Source organism: Lynx rufus, unplaced genomic scaffold, assembly GCF_022079265.1.
Source record: "Lynx rufus isolate CCGP_SWC_20201006 ecotype Redwood Valley unplaced genomic scaffold, mLynRuf1.p SCAF_2, whole genome shotgun sequence".
Taxonomy (NCBI): Eukaryota; Metazoa; Chordata; class Mammalia; order Carnivora; family Felidae; genus Lynx; species Lynx rufus.
Window position 1 is genome coordinate 213,553,076 of NW_025814834.1, and position 20,945 is coordinate 213,574,020.

The 20,945-nt window shown below is 49.9% G+C and overlaps 1 protein-coding gene and 1 non-coding gene across 6 annotated transcripts in view; both read right to left on the reverse strand.

Moving 5' to 3' along the window:
* Nucleotides 1–11,510: 11,510 nt before the first annotated feature.
* Nucleotides 11,511–20,945, reverse strand: part of VPS13D (vacuolar protein sorting 13 homolog D) — a 258,372-nt gene continuing 248,937 nt past the window's right edge. For all 5 annotated transcript variants that reach the window (XM_047083004.1, XM_047083003.1, XM_047083002.1 and 2 more), the window contains 2 exons: nt 13,446–13,686; nt 11,511–11,806 (listed from right to left, as the gene is read on the reverse strand). In XM_047083004.1, the coding sequence (XP_046938960.1) occupies nt 11,675–11,806; nt 13,446–13,686 (373 nt within the window). In that variant the 3' untranslated portion in view covers nt 11,511–11,674. The remainder of the gene's footprint in view (nt 11,807–13,445; nt 13,687–20,945) is intronic.
* Nucleotides 13,101–13,241, reverse strand: LOC124516862 (small nucleolar RNA ACA59). The gene has a single exon (XR_006963248.1). It is a non-coding gene; the product is annotated as a small nucleolar RNA ACA59 (small nucleolar RNA).

Below are 20,945 nucleotides of genomic sequence, written 5' to 3' on the forward strand. Positions count from 1 at the left end.
TTCGCCTATCGATGGACGTTTTTGGTTATTACAATTAACCATTGTGTATAAGTCTTCGTGTTGACGTATTTCCATTTCTCTTGAGCAGACAACTCGTAGAACGGATGGGTCGGACGGCGAGTGTTCTTAACTCTTCGAGAAACTTCCAAGCTGTTTTCCAAACTGGTTTGACTGTTTTGCATTCCCACCAGCCATGTAGGAGAATTCCATGTGTTCCACACCTTGCCAATGCTTGCTACCGTCAGATGTTTTAACTTCAACGTTTCTACAGGCGTGTAGGGGTATTTCATTGTGGTTGTGATCGGCAGTTCTCTGCATGTGAGACTGCACATTTTGCATGTGCTTTTGGGCCCTCTGTATATTTCTTTTGTGAAGTGTTTGTTGAAATGTTTGCTTAATTTCAATTGGGTTACATGACTCACTGGGTTTATTTGCTAAAGAACTGTTAAGAAATTTTGCATCTGTGTTGAGGGATATTGGTCTTTAGTTTTCTTTTGTTGTAAGACCGCTGTCTGGTTTTGGTGTCAAAGTAATAAAATGATTTGGAAGTGATTTCTGTTTTCTGAAAGGGTTTGTATAGGACTGATATTAATTTCTCCTTAAATGTTTGTTTGAATTCACAAATGAAGCCATCTGGGCCTAGACTATTCTTTGTGGGAAGGTTTTTAATTACAAATTTTCTTTGATAGATACAGGGCTATTCAGATGTCCTATTTCTTCTGTCAATTTTGGTGATTTGTTTCTTTTTTTTCTTTTTTCTTTTAGAGAGAGGGAGAGGAGAGAGGAGAGAGGAGAGGAGAGGAGAGGAGAGAGAAAGGGAGAGAATGAGAGAATCTTAAAGCAGGCTCCATGCAGGGTTCAATCCCAGAATTCTGGGATCATGACCTGAGCTGAAATCAAAAGTCAGATGCTCAATCGACTAAGCCACCCAGATGCCTGGTAATTTGTATCTTTTAAGAAATGTGCTCATTTTGGGGCGCCTGGGTGGTTCAGTCGGTTAAGCATCCGACTTCGGGTCAGGTCATGATCTCACAGTCCGTGAGTTCGAGCCCCGCATCGGGCTCTGTGCTGACAGCTCAGAGCCTGGAGCCCATTTCAGATTCTGTGTCTCCCTCTCTCTCTGCCCCCCCCCTTCATGCTCTGTCTCTTTCTGTCTCAAAAATAAATAAACGTTAATAAAAAAAAAATTAAATAAAAGAAATGTGCCCATTTTATCTGAGTTATCAGATTTAAAGGCAAAAAGTTATCCATAATATCCCCTTGTTATCCTTTAAATGTCTATACAATCTGTGATGATGTCCCTCTTTTCTTTTTTCAGTGTGGAGTATTGTGTGTGTGCATGTGGGGGGGAGGGTAGCGATGGGGTAGAAAGAACTAAAATCTAATTCTCCAGAGTAGAAAATCAGTAGATAACACCTCTGATGGGAAGAAATCAAGAATAGGTTAGAAACATGTGGTAGATACTAGAAGAAAATGGAAAAGAGTTGAAAGTGGATGGGATTAGTGAATGGTGGGGCAAGGCGGGCCAAGGATTGAAAACCAGTTAATTCCAAACTAGAATAAAGTTCCACTCCAGGGTCCTTTCATTCTGTATCTCACCTCTTTCATTTGCCTTTCCCTCCCCCAATTTAGGCTGCACCTGAAGTGTGCTCTGTGCTCCCAGCCTTCTGTGAACTTCTCTCATCAGCGCCATTGGAAGTCTTAGTTCAGTCCCATCTCCCTGGTTGTCTGACCCAATTTCTACCCCATCTTTGGGTATGGCAGACCTAGACGTCCCCAAGGATCCTGACCTTGGACCAATGGTGTATCGAGTGTACTTGAAACTCCGAGGATTCCCCTCCTCAATATAGCAAAAGTATCTTTAGTAATAATCATGAATGAAACAAATAATAGTAACCAGAAATGCTGTGAAAAATCTTAAGCTTCTAAAACAGTGGTGATTTATTTATTTATTTATTTATTTAGAGGGAGAGAGAGAACCTCAAGCAGGCTCCTTGTTGTCAGTGCGGAGCCTGACTTGGGGCTCAGACTCACAAACCATGAGCTCATGACCCGAGCTGAAATCAGGAGTCGGATGCTTAACTGACGGAGCCACTCAGGCGCCCCAATTTTATTGAACTTTTAAAAGATGTTAGTAAAAATTAAATGAGTGTTAAAGTACAAAGAAGGGCATAACTAGTTCATCTTTTAATATGTAGTTTATCTTTACTCAATGGCTTGAATTTTGATTTTTTTTGGCTATAGATCTCTATGGCAGATGTTTTTTCTTAAATACTTGCCCCGTAGTAAGCGCATTTTCATTAAATCAACACATCAGCATCGTTTCCATAATCCAATCAACTCCCGTGACTGCCAGCGCTGCTCACGGGCAAGCCACTCTCTCCAGCTCTGAACTGCCCTCTATCTGCTTAATAGGTCACTGACATCTCAAACCTGAGAAGACAGTCACGCATTCATTTAGCATCCAACACATATCGAAGAGTCAGTAAATGGACCAGCCACAAACATCCAGCTCTTATGATACTTCCCCATCTTGGTAATCACATCACCGGATATCTGGTTACTTCGGCCGGCCGGCCGGAAACCTAGGAACTATCCTTGATCCCTCGTTTCCCCTCACCCTCTACATTAGATCCATCCCTCCGACTTCTCTGTTTTTCCTCAAAAGTCTATCCTGTCTATACACTTCTATCTCCACTGCCCCCACCATTTCTTACCTGGACTAGTGCAACAGTCTTCCACTCTGGACTCCTTCTATCCAGGCTCCATTCTGCAGCCCGAGAGCATTTTTTTTTTTAATTAACCTATTTTTTACAAAAAAATTTTAACATTTATTTTTGAGAGACAGAGTGTGAGCAGGGGAGGGACAGAGAGAGAGAGAGAGGGAGACACGGAATCCGAAGCAGGCTCCAGGCTCCGAGCTGTCAGCCCAGAGCCCGACGCGGGGCTCGAACTCCCGGACTGCGAGATCATGACTTGAGCCGAAGTCGGATGCTTAACTGACTGGGCCACCCAGGTACCCCATTAATTAATCTATTTTTTAGAGAGGGTTTTGAGAGAGAGGGGCGGGGGAGGCAGGGAGAGAAAGAGAGAGAAAGAGGGAGAGGGAGAGAGAGAGAGAGAGAGAGAGACAGAGGGAGAGAATATCTTAAGCAGGCTCCATGCTCAGTGCAGAGCCCAACATGGGGCTTGATCCCAAGACCCTGGGATCATGACCTGAGCAGAAATCAAGAGTTGGACGCTCAACCAACGGAGCCACCCAGGTGCCCCGCCCCACTAGAGAGGTATTTTTTTAGATGCCAGTTTTGCAGTGAAATCTTCTGCTGAAAACTTTTGCCCATATAGTTTGCAAAGTCCAGCGTGGCCTGGCCCCCCGCCACCTCTCTTCAGCTTCAGCTCACTGCACTCCAGTCTGTCCAGAGGTCCTGGACCTCAAATGTGCTCCTACGTCCAGAACTTCATACGAGCGCCGCTCTTTCCTCTGCACCACTAGTTTTCAGCCCTCTGGACTCCGGCCACCTGCCTCTTCCCCAGTGAAGTCTTCCGTGCCCCACCCTGAGGTCCACTAGCCCAGGAGGGCGGTGAGAGTGCCCCCCTACTCATCCCATGTCCCCGGCACCCAGTACGGAGCCTGGACCCAGGCGGATACTCGTGACAAGGGTGGCCAGTGTCTCCCTGTTGTTGGAGGGGCAGAGGTCGGGAGCTGTGCTGTCTGGGCACACACAGGGCACACACTGGGCACACACAGGGACGGGTGGTTCTGCAGACAAACCACCAGACAGAATGGAGTTGCCTTTCTGTGGGCTGGGCCAAACTTCCCAGAAGTCTCCGTGTACCCCTGAAGTTAAGTGTCTTAGGAAAACGCACGCCAAAGGCAGGACTCCCCTCCCCACCCCCTAAAGTCCCGGGAGTCGATCTCAGCACCTCCCCACCCCCCTTCCCTCCGGGGCTCAGTAGCCCAGGGCTTCCAAGGGTCAATTTGGTCTAGATGCGTACCTTCCCTCCAAGGCAAAATGTACCCATGACTTTTTCGTGTTTTTGAGGCAGCCCAGAATAAGCAGGAGGTGTGAAGTTTTATTACCCCCTGGGAACTATTGACACTGGGCGTGCTGCTCTGGCCGGGGCTGTGGGAGGACATGGGCGGGCTCCTTGGAGCGACGAGTGGGTGGCCTGGCTCCCGGCTCCCAGGGGAAGGGACACAGCTGTGTAGGGCTATTATTGTTCCAGCACCAAATCCTTCCAAAGCTCCAACTGGATTGCTTGGAGGCAGCCTAACGAAGGCTGCTGTTTTCTTCTTCTTTCCTCTGTTTGTTTACTTTCAACACTTGCCACCTTCCAGGGGAGTATGGTGTAAGTTAGCAGTCGCTCCTCTGGCCATTTGAAGATGTGCGTCAGAGCTCTCTGACACACACAAAAATAAGTAAGACCATACAGGGTTTGGTTAATATAGTCTATGAACTTAAACTTCTACCTACCTAAGGAGGTATGTTTGTAGGTGTGCACCTATCTTTATAGGCCTGAAAGGAGAGTATACTTTCGTTTCCTAGGTTTATGGAACATTTATAAAAATTGATCAAGGACTCGGACAAAAAGAAAACTGCAGCAAAAAATTTTTTTAATATAGAAAAGTTCAGGTTATACTTACTGATTATAATCCAATAATATTTGATTTAGCAAGGACAGTGTTGTTTTTTTTTTTTTTTTGATATTTAGAAATGGCCTATTCCTAGGTAGCTCTTAGCTCAAAGAAGAAATCTAAAGTCCAAGTAAAAACTACAGAGAAAGCGACAGAAAGAACACTTAATGGCAAAACCTGAAATAAACAAAACTGTATTCAGAAGAAAATTGATAACCTAAACCTGCCATCATTGTTTAAAAAGAAAGGTTGACACAAAACAAAACAAAAAATTTATTTATCTTACAAAGCAAAAAAGGAGGGGCGCCCGGATGGCTCAGTTGGTTGAGCTTCCGACCTTGGCTCAGGTCATGATCTCACAGTCTGTGGGTTCAAGCCCCACGTTGGGCTCTGTGCTGATAGCTTGGAGCCTGGAGCCTGCTTCGGATTCTGGGTCTCCCCCTCCCCCGTTCATGCTCCTCTCTGCCCCTCCCCGTTCATGCTCTGCCTCGAAAATAAACAAACGTTAAAAAAAATTTTTTTTTTTGGGGCGCCTGGGTGGCGCAGTTGGTTAAGCGTCTGACTTCAGCCAGGTCATGATCTCGCGGTCCGGGAGTTCGAGCCCCGCATCAGGCTCTGGGCTGATGGCTCAGAGCCTGGAGCCTGTTTCCGATTCTGTGTCTCCCTCTCTCTCTGCCCCTCCCCTGTTCATGCTTTGTCTCTCTCTGTCCCCCAAAAAAATAAACGTTGAAAAAAAAAAATTTAAAAAAAAATTTTTTTTTAATAAAATAAAGCAAAAAAAGAGTAGTAAAATAAATCAAAACAAGCTAGGTAGGGGAAATAAGATTAGAGACATAATCAACAAAACAGCAAAGAGAAACCCCAAACCAGTTCTTTGAAAAGAACAGTAAATAACAAATATTCAAGATCAAGAATAGGAAAGAGGCTCAGGAGGTACACACGCAATTCTATGGCAACACACTAAAAACCCTACACGAACCGGAGGATTTTAAAAACCAAACCTGCCACCAGAATGGACACATGGAGAAATGGACATTGAACGTTCCAATCAGCAGAAGGCACGGGGGTGTGATGATGAAGGGGAGCCATTGGAGAAGAGTCTAGAACCTGCCATGTAACTTCAAAACGTTAGAACAGGAAATTGTCATGTAATTTAAGTATCACAAGCCATAGAAAATGGTGGCCATCTCTCTAACCCATTTTATGAAGGCAGGATAATTATTTATTTATTTATTTTTTATTTTAGAGAGAGCACATGAGCAGGGGAGAGGGGCAGAGTGAAAGAATCTTAGAATTTTATTTCAATGTTAATTTTTTTTTGAGAGAGTGCGTGCGTGCAAGTGGGGAAGGGGCAGAGAGAGGGAGACACAGAATCTGAAGCAGGCTCCAGGCTCCCAGCCGTCAGCACAGAGCCTGATGTAGGGTTCGAACCCACTAGCTGAGCTGAAGTCGGCTACTTAACCGACTGAGTCACCTGGGCGCCCCTTGAGAGAGAATCTTAAGCAGACTCCATGTTCAATGTGGGGCTCGATCCTACAACCCTGGGATCCTGACCTGAATCGAAATAAGGAGTCAGATGCCCAACTGACTGATCTACCCAGGCATCCCTGCGGCAAAATTTAAATGATAAAATCTGCTGCAGATAGGGAGAAAATTATGGAGCCCTCACTTTAAAGATGCAAAGACTCAAAAATATTAGCAAACAGAGCCAGGAAATGTATCAAAAGAATAACAAATTAACACATTCTAAGCAAATGGGGCTTATTCTAGGGAGTAAGGGTGGTACCTACCAGGAAATCTAGCAACATCATGAACGAGGTGAGGAGAAAAAACAATACGGTGCTAAGGCTAGATGCTGAAAGGGCAACTGCTGTAACTCAGCAGCCATTCCTAACAAGTCGGTACAGATGAGAAGATGGCCTAATTCGCTGCTAGGGAAATGCAAACTGAAGACAGGACCGCACTCTGTACCCATCAGCCGGGTCAATCCTGTAGATGCTATGGGAGGACCCCGGCAGCATTTTTTGAAAACGACCTTGTGTAAACCCCCTGCTGCAACCGGCCCCAAGGGGTCTACCGTGTGGAAATGTGGTGCAAACGCACAAAAACGGGGATGTTCACCGGAGCCTTGCTCTGGGGTGGGGGGGGGGGGGGGAGGCACGGTGCGGTGGACGGAAAGCGAAGCGAGAGACCGTCACTACGGAAGTAGTTGAGTCAATTACAGAACGGCAGCATTGGAGAGAACGCTGAGAAGTTGCAAACAATGCCGGGAAACCACGTGTGAGTACGTCTCCCCGTGTGCACACAGCCGTGCACACACGCAGGGAGAATATGGGCAGTGCACGCGGTATCCGCGGGGGATACGCAGGGGCAGAAAGGGACAAATAATACGTGGACTCGAATTTTTGGCTTGCATTTGTATGGAGAGAATCTAAACTAATTGGAAAAGTTCCAGCAGAACTATCCAGCAGCGAGGAGCTCTCTCTTCGTGTCTCCGATTGCTCGAACCATCCCCCGGCCAGGGAAAAGCAGCTTGGATCAGTAACCACTGCTTAGGACCTGGTCTCAGTGAGCTGGCGGCATGCCACCATTGAGAAAGGTCGATGTCCCACGCACCCCCTTCTTGTGCCAAGTGTCTCCAAGGCCTAGAGGGCCCGGACGGCGTGTCTTCGAACACGGTCCTCCTGTCCCGGAGCCCCTGCAGGATTCAGGTTGTGCGGTCCTGCATTTGGGGACACGAGCCACACCTCCCAGAAGCTCTCCCACTTGGAAGGGCGCCTTCTTTGGGTGTGTGCTTTGGTTTGGAGAGTGCAGCCCCTCCCTTCTTTTGCGTTCTCGGATTTCTGTCTGACGTTGGCTTCTGGCAGGCTCACTCTTAATGAGCTCCTGTGGGCAACGGGGACTGGGGCATCTGAATGGGCAGGACGGGACACTTCTCAATTAATCCAACTCTTTGCCCGTTCCACGCTGAATCGTGCAGCTGAGTGTGGCTGGAGGAAACCAGAGCCAGGCTGCCTGGTCTCCCCTTAAATTCATGATCCCCAACCTCAAACGGGCCCTCCATGTTTCCTGGCTGACCCACTGCACATACTTCCCTGTCTGCTCCCTTGCCCATGATCTTCAGTGACTGTTTTGTATTCCCCTCCTCCTCCAGGTCTCCGTCACCCCCCACCCCCCCCACCTCTCTGCTAATGTGACCAAAGAGAAGCAACGGAAATGAGGAAACGAGAATCTTCGGAAGTTTCTACCACATCCACCCCTCTTCCTGGCCAGTCTCCCTTGTCCCCTTTCACTGTCTTCCTTGATTATTGCCCCCCACCCTTTCTCGAAGTAAGTACCAGCCACTTCTCTCCTTCTGTTCACGGCCAGCTTACTCCACAGAGCTGTCAACGTGCGCTGTCTCCAACTTCCCCCCCTCCCATTTTCCTGTTGACTCCAACGCAATCTGGCTCTTACCCTCTCCGCGCTACTCAGACTGCTCTAGAAGGCTCTGGTGACCTCGATGCTGGAAACCTAGTGTTGCCGGTCCTCAACCCACCTGATTTATCAGCAGCATTTAGTAGCCTCCCTCCTTCTGAAACCTTTCTGGACTCGGCTTCCAGGACCCGCGCCCTCCTGGCTTCACGTCTGTGTCTGTGGATGGCCCTGCCATCTCCTGTGCTCTTCCCCTCCGTCTGTCTCAATTCTAGACTTTGGGGAGCCCCAGGGCTCAGATCCGGGGCCTCTTTTCTTCGCTACTCCCCCTCAACTCCCTTGGGGATTTCATCCAGGCTCCGCTTGTCATATGTGTGCTGATGATTCCCAATCGGGCGCCTCTGGCCTGGACTCACCTCTTTGAGCTCCAGACTCGTGGGCCCCACTGCCTTCTGCATCAAGCAGGCACCTTGAACTTAACACGTCCAAAGTGAGCTCCAAAGCTCTTCCTCCTGGGGTCTCCCCTTCTCAGCAAATATGAGAAGTTCCTCCCTGCCGGGGCCCAGGCTGCTCGCCTGAGTGGTGGGGTGAGAGGCTGGCCGCACAAAGCCGGGCTTGGACCACGGAACGGGCGGCTTACTCTTGGAAAGTGAAATAATGTTCAAGGTGAGGATCTGCCCCAGGATCATGCTTCCCTGGAGCGAGGGGACAGGTTTTGTGTTCCTGTGGACGTCAGGATGTGTCTGGCATCGATCACTGGCACCGGTTCTAGAATCTGCGCAACACCAAGAAACCAGAAGAGAACGACCTGTCTGGGAAGTTGATAAAGCATTTTATTCCACAGGAAGAAAAATAACGACTCTGATATGAGACACAGACGAAAGAGTCTTAACAGATGGGTGATTGTATAGAATCATGTTTACACAGTGGAGAACCAGGATTTTATCAAGCAGCTACTATGGTATTTTGAGGCACAGATGATGCTTAAAAACACAGTGGCCCTAGAACCTTCTGAACACCCAGGTGAGTACCCACCAAGCTGGGGCTGCTGAGAGGTCTGCTTTCCTGCCCTCTGGTCGGTCGGTGGGCGCAGGGGATCGGCCTGAGCCCCTCGGGGGAGCCCTCCCCGGGGGCAGAGCAGCAGCACTGGCCGCAGGGCCCTGCTGGGTCTGCCAACCATGCCTGGTCAGGGAATTAGGATGGCTTTTGATTTCTCCTTATCCAATTTCTCCTTATTCAATTTATTTTACTTTCCTCAGAGAGAAACTGGGTATTTGGGACAGCATGAAAATCGGTAGAAATTATCATAACAAAGTCTCAGACATCAAGGGCTAAACACCAATTGAAAAAGAAATGGGGCATTCAAGGAGCCAGGGGCAGGGCCTGCTTCCTTCAGAGCTTTGAATTTTTTCCTGGCCAAGCAGGAAACCAAGTCCAGAGCCCCACCGAAGCCTTCCCACCGTGGCTGGCGTGAGGGAGCTCTAGCGGGAGCCTCTTCTCAGGCCCCTTCGGCAGCGAGGGCTCGCATGACCCACCGAGATGCGCGACTGTTTCTAGAGCTAATGTTAGAAAGGAGCCCAGAGGAGGGCATCTGAACACCTCCCTGGGTCCCTCAGGAAGCAGCGTTGCGCCCCCCCCACCGGCTTGCTGCGTCACAGCTGCCACGGGGCGGGGGGGGGGGGGGGTTTGGGGGGACGGGACCCAAGGCCGCCCTCGGCAGTCTTACGAAATTCCACCGACTTCATTCCAGAAAGCGACAGAAGGCTCACTGAGGCAAGCAATCAACCCTTCTGAGAGTTTCACCTTTAAGGGGCGGTGATCTCTGGCAGTGGGTCACTGATGACAAAAATCACAAGGCAGACTTGTGGGGCGCAGAGGAGGAGGCTGGTGAGGAAGACACAGGTCACCCTGCTGGGGATCTTGTGCGTGAGGGGACGCAGTCACGACTGGCACCCAGCAAAAAAAAAACCCAAAACACGCCAACAAACGACAAACCCAAACCCACCCCAACCCTTCGCGAGCTAAGCTTCAACGCGGCAACCCACCAACTTAGAGTCGGCGAAGACCACACAGACCTTGGGGTTCAAGGCGGTCCTCGAAAACCCCACTGAGCTAGAGCTCTCGAGCACTTGTGCTAAAGCTCCCTTCCTGCTTCTTTAAAAACACGCACGCACACGCGCATGTGCGCAGAGGGGAGGGATGGTGAGGTGGACAGATCAGCTTCATGTGAGTCTTGGAAGGGTTTGGGTCAAGAGTTACAAACACCCAAACCTTGCACACATCTGCTGATCCACTGAGTCATTTTCGATCTCCGCCACATGGGACGAGGTTGTTGAAACCGATTAGTTCTATCAAAATGAAAATGTTCAAATCACAAGGCTAGTCATTCATTCTAGAGTGAGCTCCCGCTCCCAACCTGTTTATTCCAACAACAAGAACAAGACCCAGGCAGAAGAGGGCACTCATACCAGGCCTTGCTACTGGCTGGAATTTAACACTGAGGACAAGAGATGTTTTAGCCAAATCTCGGTTCCATGAAAAACTTGCAAAACGGCTTTTTAATACTCGGATTTCATTCCCTTTTCTGAGGCTCTCTCCCTCTCCCTTCTCGTCCCAGTGTTGCCATCACTGAGCCCAGGGCTGGGCGGCTGTGGTGCTTGCCTGTGGCTTTATCAAAAGAGAAAAGAGTTCTAGGACTTTCTCCTTGTTGTTGTTCTGAAAGGAAAGGAGGGCATTCTTAACTGTGGGCTTCTGATAGATCTGTGGATTTCTGATTTGTTAAAACAAACAGTTGTGTGAGATTTTTTTTTTTCTCCCCTTCGAAATCAACAGAGCCTACCGGTGTTTCAAACTGATCCTCTCTGACAACATCCCAAGACAGACTTACAATGCTGGTGTGTGTGTGTGTGTGTGCAAGACTAGTCAGGACAAAGCCAAACAGACAGATGGAGGGAAAAGAATCTGTGATAATCTAGGAACTACTCTTAAAAGGGGGGGGTGGGTGGGTGGGGTGGGAAATAAATAAAAGACGGGTTGGTTTCTGAGCCACCTCCTTTGGGGGCTGCCCTCCCGCTCCAGCCTCGAGGCCGCCCACCTCCCCTCCGTCCTCTTCCTGCAAATACTCTGGTTTCCAAAGCTAACATGGAACATTCTTCACCTTTCAAGAATGCCTTTTTTGTAGCGAGTACCCTGAATTACACATGCAGAATTAGTGCAATAGAAGATCCAATATAACTTTATATTACTTTACAGCTAACAAACCTTTACACATGTCACAGGCCCTGCTCAGAAACGCTCCTGCATATTTACAAACACACAGTTGTACATATATACATGTTAACAAAATACAGGGCAATCTAAAAATTAGATTCATCTCAGTACATTTTTTTTTAACGTTATTCAGCCAATACCTTTTAAAAATTACTTCCCCACAATCTAAAGGAACCCCCCCAACCCACCCACAAATTAATACGGTTTCCGTTCGTATCGTCCCCTCGTTCCTTGACAGCCCCCCCTCCAACCTTTTTCCGGTTTTGCCTCTGATTTAGGCCAAGCCTTTGGGCCTTTCCTCCCGATTGACTTGGGGCTTGTGTCTGCGAGCGTCTCTCTGGCAGCTGGGATTTTTCAGGAGTCCAGCTCCAACCGCTCTTGATTTTCAGTGAGTCTTAACATAAGTTGCTGCTCATAGTAAAGGCTCTTTGCATAGTTTATCTCTTGTGACAACTTGACGGCAAGGCCCTCCGATTTCACGTGGACCTGGAGAGCAGAACAGAATGAGTGACCTGCCCCCGAGGTGGAGGCCAAACGAATCACAGGACGCGGGCAGATTCCTGGAATCCGCGTCTTTGACATACGTCCCAGGTGACGGGGTAGCCAAGCCACAATTATCTGACATTTGGGACACCCTCTAACCGAGAGCCAGTGAGCCTCAGCTCTGAGGAGACGGGGGTCTGCTGAGGCAAGACCGAGAGCAAGAAGAAAGGGCTGCACCGAGGGGGTTCACCTCTAATGTCTGGTGCCAGTCAAAGAGGGAAGAAGAATCCTCAAACTAACGTCTCGAGGCCTTTCCTATCAGGAATGCTGAGTTGCTCAGCTGCTTTGAAAGGAGAGAAGTGTAGCTGGGCAAGGCTCCCCATCACAAAAAGGAACTTGTGGAAATACTCAACTTCTGGGTGTTAACTCTGTGAATCTACCAGCCCTGGCTTAAGCCGACGACCCCAGGGGAGCCTGCGCAAGCCAAGCCAAACCCAAGTGCATTCCTGAGCAGGGGAAGGTCAAGGGGTTTCTGAGGAGAGAGGCCCAGCGAGGTTGGTTGTGGTTTCTGATCTGTAGAGAGAGCCGGGGAGAAGAAGCAGGGCCATTTTGAATGGCACATCGTTCTCAAGAGCAGCTTTGAAAATCGCGGCATGCCGGGTGAAAAGTGAGCATGACGAACACCTGGGTTTCACGAAAAGCCACCAAGTCAGATTATGGAGACGGCGGGTCTCCTCACACGCGCTTCTGCTGAGCCAACAGGTCTCTCCGAGCGGAAGCGGCAAACAAAGTGGTCTAGACTGCCAGCTCTGGAGTCGTACTACCTGGGGTTGAAGCCCCAGTTCCTTCCAGCGCTGGCCATATAACCTCGCGCAAGGCACTTGCCCTCACCAAGCCTCCTGACCAGTCAAGTGGGAAAGACGGCAGCACAACAGCACGTGACCCTCAGGAAGTACTTAGTATCCAGCCTGGCCCAGGGCACATCCTTAATGGATGCTGGTTATTAATAGGAACGTTATTAAATACTAATAGCTTTCAAATGCAAGTCCTGCCGTGACAGTACCTTGTACCCTTTGGAGGCAATGTATCCATTTTATTCACAAATACTTATTTTGAGTTTATTCTGCGGAAGGGCCTTCGCTATGCTAGATACTGCTTCTTTGTGCAGAAGAGGAAAGTTTGCAATTGTTATAGAGGAGAAACGACAGAGAAGCCAGTATGTGCTGTAAGACCTCAGGTTCAGTGCACCGAAGAGTTGCATTTTAGGGATAACCCCCCCCCGCCCACGTATCACGTCGTTAGGTCCCCCCCACTAACTAGAGCTGGCATGGCTGTCTGTGCTGTACTGACGGGCAGTGGAGGCACAAGTGCCGAGGAACTGGTGGGGTCGTTACTGGTAGAGCTGGGAGGGCAGCGTCACCCCAGTTAACGCACACACTGAGCTCCTTCTGTATGCAGGACTGAGAAGCAGTACCCCTGGGGATTAGTGACCGCCCAGTGTAAACCTAAAGTGAATCCCTGTTGAAACGCGTAAGCAGGGCAGAGGCGATCTGGGGGCCCTTTCTATCTCTCAGCCGCGGAATACGCCAATTCGGGAGGGAGGGGGGGCAGCACGAAGAAGACAGGCCAGGTGGGTACTCACCATGGGCTTCTGGTGGGAAGGGCCAGGGATGGACACTCCACTGCTTGAGTTCACAGCCTTCTTGGTCACCTGCACATACACCTTCCCGTGGTCCTTGGAGACGAGGCAGTGGTAGAGATCATCGTATTTGACTTCCAGGAAGATGGCCTCTCGATCCACATAGTCCCCACTTTTCAGGAAGTAAACGGCTTTGGAGGAGATGAGCACACAGTAGCTGTCGATGTTCTCCACGGCTATGAAGCTGTGAGAGAAGGGGAAAGGTCAGAAGGGCACACCGAGCGTGGCCTCGACCCACGGCGCCGGGCCACTCCCAGTCACTGAGCCGAAGGAAGGGGAGGCGGCCTGGTGTGTGGGCTCCTGACCAGGCTCCCTCACGTTTACCACCCCTTGAGCCTCAGTTCCCTCATCTGTAAATCTGGACTAAGGGTGTCAGTGACCTCCCGGGCCCGTACGGCACATGGCCCCGTACACGGGGTGCTGGATCCAAGTAGCTCGGGACGATGACCAACAGTACAATTTTATACCCTGGAATTGCACTGTGCGGGGTTTCTTTTTCAGTGAGAGTTTTTAGGGAGTTTGAGGCCCAGAGGAAATGGAACCGGGCTTTGCTGGGCAGAACAGAGGGAGAAAATATAATGCCGTTCGATACCCACTGAAGTAGCCGCTGACAACGTTCACACGGGCGGGGTGGTGGGGACGCAGGGGGAACGCAGAATTAACGAGGTTTCCCAGGCAGGCTGCTGCGAGAAGGCGGCACGACACCTCCAGCATTCGCACACGTGCACCCCGGTCCTTCCTCGTCACGGTTCCAACGAGGTGGCCCAGCCCGGTCTCCACTCCACGCTTCGGTGACGGGGAACCCGGGAGAATACCACCGCGTGTTCAGAAAACTCTAATAAATTGGAAAGTGCTTTCTGAAGGGAAGCTATAATCCCGATTTGACTAACTTCCAGTCCTTACTTGCAGGGGCTGTAGGGCCACTTGGGGGGGGGGGGCGGGGCGGGGAATCTCATTCCCCTTCCTCCATGGAGCTCACAGATTTAAAGTGGAAATTTATGCACGTCAAACCTTTCAGCTCAGCTCCTGAATGAAGGGCAGTGACCCTTGGAAACCGCCGCGGCAGCTCTCCGGGGCCTGGCTGCCTCTGTGGCATCTTGTGACAGCCTTCCACAATGGGGCGGCGACGTCGAGGGACAGCAAAAGAGACCAGATGACGGCAAGAATACTAAGAGCTGACGACAGGCTGGCTGTCAAGCTCTGGCCCCCTGGGACTTGATGTCCTGAGAGGAATTTCCAAACTGCGGTCGCTGGGCCGAGGGAGGCTCTCCCCGGGGCTGCCTGGGGACTGGGGTCCCAGGATGGCTTTGTTTCTCTGCGGTCACAGAACACTGAGGGGACGGAGGCCCGGGCATGGGCCGCTGGGGCACGGGCCCATCTCCTTTCAGACCCAAGCATGTGCTGGGCACCCGCTCGCCTGCAGGCTTAGAGACCCCCCCCCCCCACCCTTCCAGAGCACAACCTATTGAAAGTCTCCCCACCTGACGATTTCCCAGTTCCAACTCCTCCATGAAGCTTGCCTGGAATCCTCCAGTCCTGCCCCTGCTTCTGAATGCCTAGCTGCTTACCTTCAGAAGCACTGCCAAACCCTCGGCTCTCTACGCAGAGGTAAGAGTGGGGTCTGCATCCTACGCCCCCACGTCTCCCCAGGAGCCCGCCCCCACCGAGAGAGCCACCCCCTACACGCTCAGTATCTGCCTGTTTCAGTTGCCGCTTTAATTACAGCCTTGCATGACAAAAATTGGGGTTTATTGTTCTATTCTAACTGGGTGGCAATCCAAGAATGCAGACTTGTAAAGTCTCGATGCCAAAATTAGAAGTACCCAGCAGCTTTTGGTGTCCAGGCCACTTAGCACAGAATTTCCCACATTCCAGGTTCTGACAGTCTTAGGGGGACAGCATTATCACTTCATCGAACTAAACAGAATCTAAAATAGCTTGTCCCGGGGCGCCTGGGTGACTCGGTCGGTGGAGTCTGACTTCGGCTCGGGCCATAATCTCGAGGTTCGTGAGTTTGAGCCCCGTGCTGGGCTCGCTGCTGTCAGCGCAGAGCCAGCTTCGGATCCTCTGTCCCCCTCTCTCTCCGCCCCTCTCCAACTTGCGTGTGCACTCTCTCTCTCTCTCTCTCAAAAATAAAAAAATAAAATAGGTCATCTGGGGAAAGAAAAGAGGAAACAGAGAGAGACAGACAGAGAGAGAAATGAAAAAAGCATCCTGACAGAGAGGAAGCACCACAGGGCCAGAACTTGCTGCGCAACTAGCGTGAAAACCCAGATCAGCTTATGGTTTCTGAGCACGGGTGGGCTGGGCAGGCAATGGGCTCTCAAGAGACCCCAACGTTGGCCACCTCAGTTGGGATGAGAGCAGGAATGTGCATTAAAAATTCAACTGATAGGGCGCCTGGGTGGCACAGTTGGTTGAGTGTTGGACTTCAGCTCAGGTCATGATCTTGAGGTTCGTGGGTCTGAGCCCTGCACTGGGCTCTGTCCTGACGGCTCAGAGCCTGGAGCTGCTTCGGATTCTCCCTCTCTCCCTGCCCCTTCCCTGTTCATGCTGTCTTTCAAAACTAAACAAACGTTAAAATATATATATATATTTCAACTGAGTTTATTTCCTTTCCTCTGGTCCTTGCCCCCACTCTCACTCGTTTGGCACCTGCTGTAGCTGACATTTAGGCACAGCCTCTAGAAAGAGCCAAGGCCTTTCCATCCGGGCAGCTGCTCTCACACCAGGGCCAGGGTGGCTGAATTATTAGTGCACTTTCCATACTGGAACACTTTTATTGGCTTTAAAATAGACTTCTTTCCAAGATGCCACAGATGGCACAAGTCCTCAGTCAGGCCAGGACTGCTTTGGGAGGAAGCGAGGCCCTGAGCTCGGGTGCTCTCCTGAGGCATCTTCGCACAGAGGCGGAAACACAGGCCGCGAGGGCAGGGAGACGCTGCCAGACCTGGCGACCCTGAGCAGCCCAGCTGCTGTCCTTCTGGGTCAGTGCCTTCATCTAACGATGGGGATACGAGGGGATACTACCTGCCAGGAACGTCTAAAGAATTCACGGCCACACAGAAATGTGAGGGGAGAGCGACAGCTTTGTGAACGTGCATAGACCTCTGTTCTGTGACCAGGGGCTCCCTTCGTGCCCTGAAGCCACCACGCATTAGAAACACTTTCTGGACATTTATGTGAACTTCTTTTTCTTCTTCTTCTTTATTTATTTGCCGGGGGGGGGAGGGGCAGAGAGATGGGGAGAGAGAATCCCAAGCAGGTCCCATGCTCAGGGAGGAGCCCGATGTGGGGCTCGATCCCATCATGACCTGGGCCAAAATCAGGAGTCAGACACTTAACTGACTGAGCCACCCAGGCGTCCCTCCATGAACTCTTCTAAAGTCTTTTCAAATCAAAAGCAGATCAGAGTCAATGGTACAATGGAGAGCAGGAGGAAGGGAGACAGTGAAGCCACGGCTGGGGTGCCAGGTCCCCAACGACGGTTGGAACAAGAACCCAGAGACTGACTTTGCAAAGCTCTGCCCCCCGTTTCCCCCCTGACGCTTCCCTAGTGCTCCTACAACCAACCACCAAGACTCGGGGTTTCCTGTCGGTCATCTTTCTCTTTGTTACAAAATCTGGAAATCACACCAAAGAATAATTAAAACTGGGCTCTAGACTAGGGGTCTCCTGTTGTGGAGACAGATCCCAAGCATTTCATCTGTGAGGGGACCCACAGCTCAGGGTGATCGGAGCAGTTGGCCGAGGCAGCTTTCCTTCTGCTAAAGGCGCTTTCCTCTGTCCCGTTCTTCTACAGAGCCATGGCGCTTCCCTCCCCTCCTGGCCATCCTCCTGCAGAAGCTTCTCTCCACAGGCTTTCGTGGGCTCCACTTGAGAGGCTCGGGGTTTTGCTCACAGAGCGGCAGCAGCTACTGTTGCCCTGGAGCCCAGTCCAGACCCCTGGCTTCCCACTTGTCTTTCTGGAACAACTGTGTTTCACACGGGGCTGCTTCTGACCCATAAATGAGGGACGATTGTGAAACCTCAGGGGATGACACAGGAAGAAAGCCAGTGTGGTCTCAGGCTGATCGTGAGCACATCCTTCCAGCCTTTGACCTAGTAAGAACCCACAGGGAGGGAGGGAGAATGAAAAAAATTGTGGCCTGAAACACAAAGCATCTGGATAAGCTCTACGCTTCAAATATGGAGGGAACTAGGGAAGTCACCCAGCGCCCTGGTGATACATTTTAGGTTGGTGCAGACACTACAACTGCTTCTATAGAAAATAAGATTTTTAGACTTTAGGTAAAAGTTTTACTTTTCATCATCCTTTAAGGGGAGAAAGGGGGGCGGGGCGCCTGGGTGGCTCAGTCGGTTAAGCGTCCGACTTCGGCTCAGGTCATGATCTCGTGGTCCGTGAGTTCGAGCCCCACGTCAGGCTCTGTGCCGACAGCTCGGAGCCTGGAGCCCACTTCGGATTCTGTACTTGCTCTCTCTCTGCTCCTCCCCCATTCATGCTCTGTCTCTCTGTCTCTGTCTCTCTCAAAAATGTATACATGTTAAAAAAAAAAATTAAGGGGAGAAAGAGGGGACTTCGACCTTGGGATCAAGGTCAGAAGTTTCTTCAGAAAGGCTGGGGCACATGGCTTACATCATTCTCCGAGGTGACAGGTGCTGACAGTGGGTCACTCTGGCAAGGTCCGATGCCACAGAAGGAAAACCCACTCTTGCTAACAACATCCCCCAACCACGAACACCACAGGGGCACTCTCGGCCACCAACGGCATCACCAACGTTAGCTGCGGTCTCTCGCTCGGTGGTAGGTAGCAACGCCCTCTCCAAGTCGCGCAGCTGACATGCGACCAGCCGGCCTTGCCCGTCGCCTCTGCACGGAAGAGGTGCTCCGCTGATGGCGGCCACCGCAATTTCCTTCTTCCGTTGAGACAGATGCTAAGTGACCCTGACGGAGGGGGAGGGCCTTACAAGTCCCCAGACCCTCACATCAGCGGGTTGGAGAAATGAGTGCCCTTCTCAGCAGCCACATGGAAAACAGGTTCAGGACCAACTAACTGGTCCTTGGGGAGAGAGCAATCTGCCAAGTAACCGCTTCACCCCCCCTCTTCAAGTTGATTTCTTTGTTTTCCTCCCACTTTTTGTTTTTTGCCTTATTAACTCTATTTGTATATCCATATTCTACTCAATTTTGGAGTCATTTCAAAATGGAAAAGTTCTGAGTCATCTTACTGCAAAAGTGCTCCTAGAATACCACCCCCCCAAAAGTGTCACCCCTCTGAGTCCATCCGTGACCCCCAAATCTGTGTCTGAGCCTGGTTTTCCACACAAATGCATCCCACACATCCTCACACTCAGGATGTGCTCTGCCAGGCTGCTCCTTCTCCTCCACCCCCCTCCCTGCCCCCTCCTGTCACGCTCACTGGTCCGTATCTTGGTACAGCCAAATGGGCAAGAGGCTTGGGGGTCACTTTCACCCCCTCCTCACTCCGAATCTGTATTTAGCCAGCAGGACTGTGAATTACGCTGACGCCTTCTCCCCAGATACCCTCGACTCCGTCCTCCCCAATCCTTTTCACTGCTACCGGAGCGAGAGGTGCCTCCACCGTTCACCGGGCCACTTACGTCCAGGGCGCCGCTGGCCGCCCCCCACCCCTCGCCCCCGCCACTGCCCTGCCCTCCTGTCTCATCTGACTCTGATCCATTTCTCTGCTGCCGGCAAGGTTCCGTCCTTAATATGTAATTCTGAGTGGGATCGTCTTCAAAACCTCACCACCGCCTATAGGACAGGTGAACTCGGTGTGGCTCTTAGGCTCTGGGCTGTGAGCCACCTTCCCACATGGGTGCTGCCACCACACCTGGTGAGCCCCAAACCTCCAGAATGCCAGTAGCTCAGCCACCGTCTGTGCCTGTGCCCGGCACCCTTCTCTGTATACGGGCCCTTCTCTCTTCTCCCCTGGGCACGTTCTCCTCATCCTGCAGGACCAGGCCAACTGTCCACAGCCTTCCCCGGCTCTCTGAGAATAAATTAATCACTTCCCCTTGAGGCCTCATAACACATGGCTCACGCTTCTATTTTAAAAGCAATCATATGTTACAGATAGTTGGTAATCCTGTCTGCTTCCCCTGCAAGACTGCGAACTCTGCAAGGAAAAAGCACATTTCTTACTCTTCCTGGCACATACTAGCATTCGATACATTTATGTCTTAGGTAGTCTTAGAAACTGACAGAGAATTCACATTGTAAGGTCCTCAGGAGTTTGTTAGAGCACAGGCAACTTTGTATGTTGGATATATTTTACCCAGCAGTCAAGTTAAAAAAACTCTCTTAGAACTCTTGATCTAATTTACTAAAGATTTAGTCAAGCCATTCACTTTTATCGGCACAGCTGGCTAATCTGTCAAATGAGTTTTAATTCAGGGGCATATCCAAGAATGTCCAATTCCCTAAGTGTCTATGGTTATTGGCAGAGTATTTCCAGGTTTAGAAAATGAAAGCTAATGAGCTTTAGCCCGTTCCTCAAAAGGACTCGTCTTTTGTTTTTGTTTTGAGACTATATATGTTACTATAAGGCTTATATTTGTGATTCTATGCTGTTAGAATCAACACCATAATCTGTGCTCTAAAAAAAATAAATTCTGATTTCTGTCTCATCTGCAATTTGTCAAGAAAGACAAGATCCAAAATGCCATACACAAGTATGTTTACATGGAGGGCAAGAAAGGAAAATTTTATTTTTGTTTTTATTTCTTTTTGTACTTGAATGTGCTGACCATGTGCACGAATTCCTTTCATCAAACAGAGAAAGAGCTTATTTGGCTGCTGGGTTAATAGGCTATTTTTCTTTTCTTTTTTTTATACTTCTCTGTACTAAAATAAAAATCTCATAAATGTTATTGTCTGAAACAACATTTAAAAAATACAATCCATGGGGCACCTGGGTGGCTCCGTTGGTTAAGCGTCCGACTTTGGCTCAGGTCATGATCTCACGGTTCGTTGCCTCCGGTTGCCTGCTTTGGATTCTGTGTCTCCCCCTCTCTCTGCCCCTCCCCTGCTTGTGCTGGCTCTCTGTCTCTCAAAAAATGAATAAATGTTAAAAAAGTTTTTTTAAAAATAATAAAATAAAAAATACAATCCAGTGGTCAAACTCCAGGAAACGGTAGATCAGAGCAGTTTCTTAGGTCATGCGGGTTGCTCATGGGAACCTTTTCTTAAAAGGTAAGAGCCACCCTAAGGCTTACAATGCTGGTGGGTCACTTTGTGATAAAGTTGTGGAAATAAAATAGGGACTTGTTTTCCTTTCTTTCTCTTCTTCTTTCTTAAATGAAAATGAGATCCCTGGCTACAGATGAGACACTAGTTACAAGGAAAAAATAATTTAATCAGATTGGACAAATTTTACTTTAACATCATCTTAACCCAGGATCCTGTTTCAAAACCCAAAC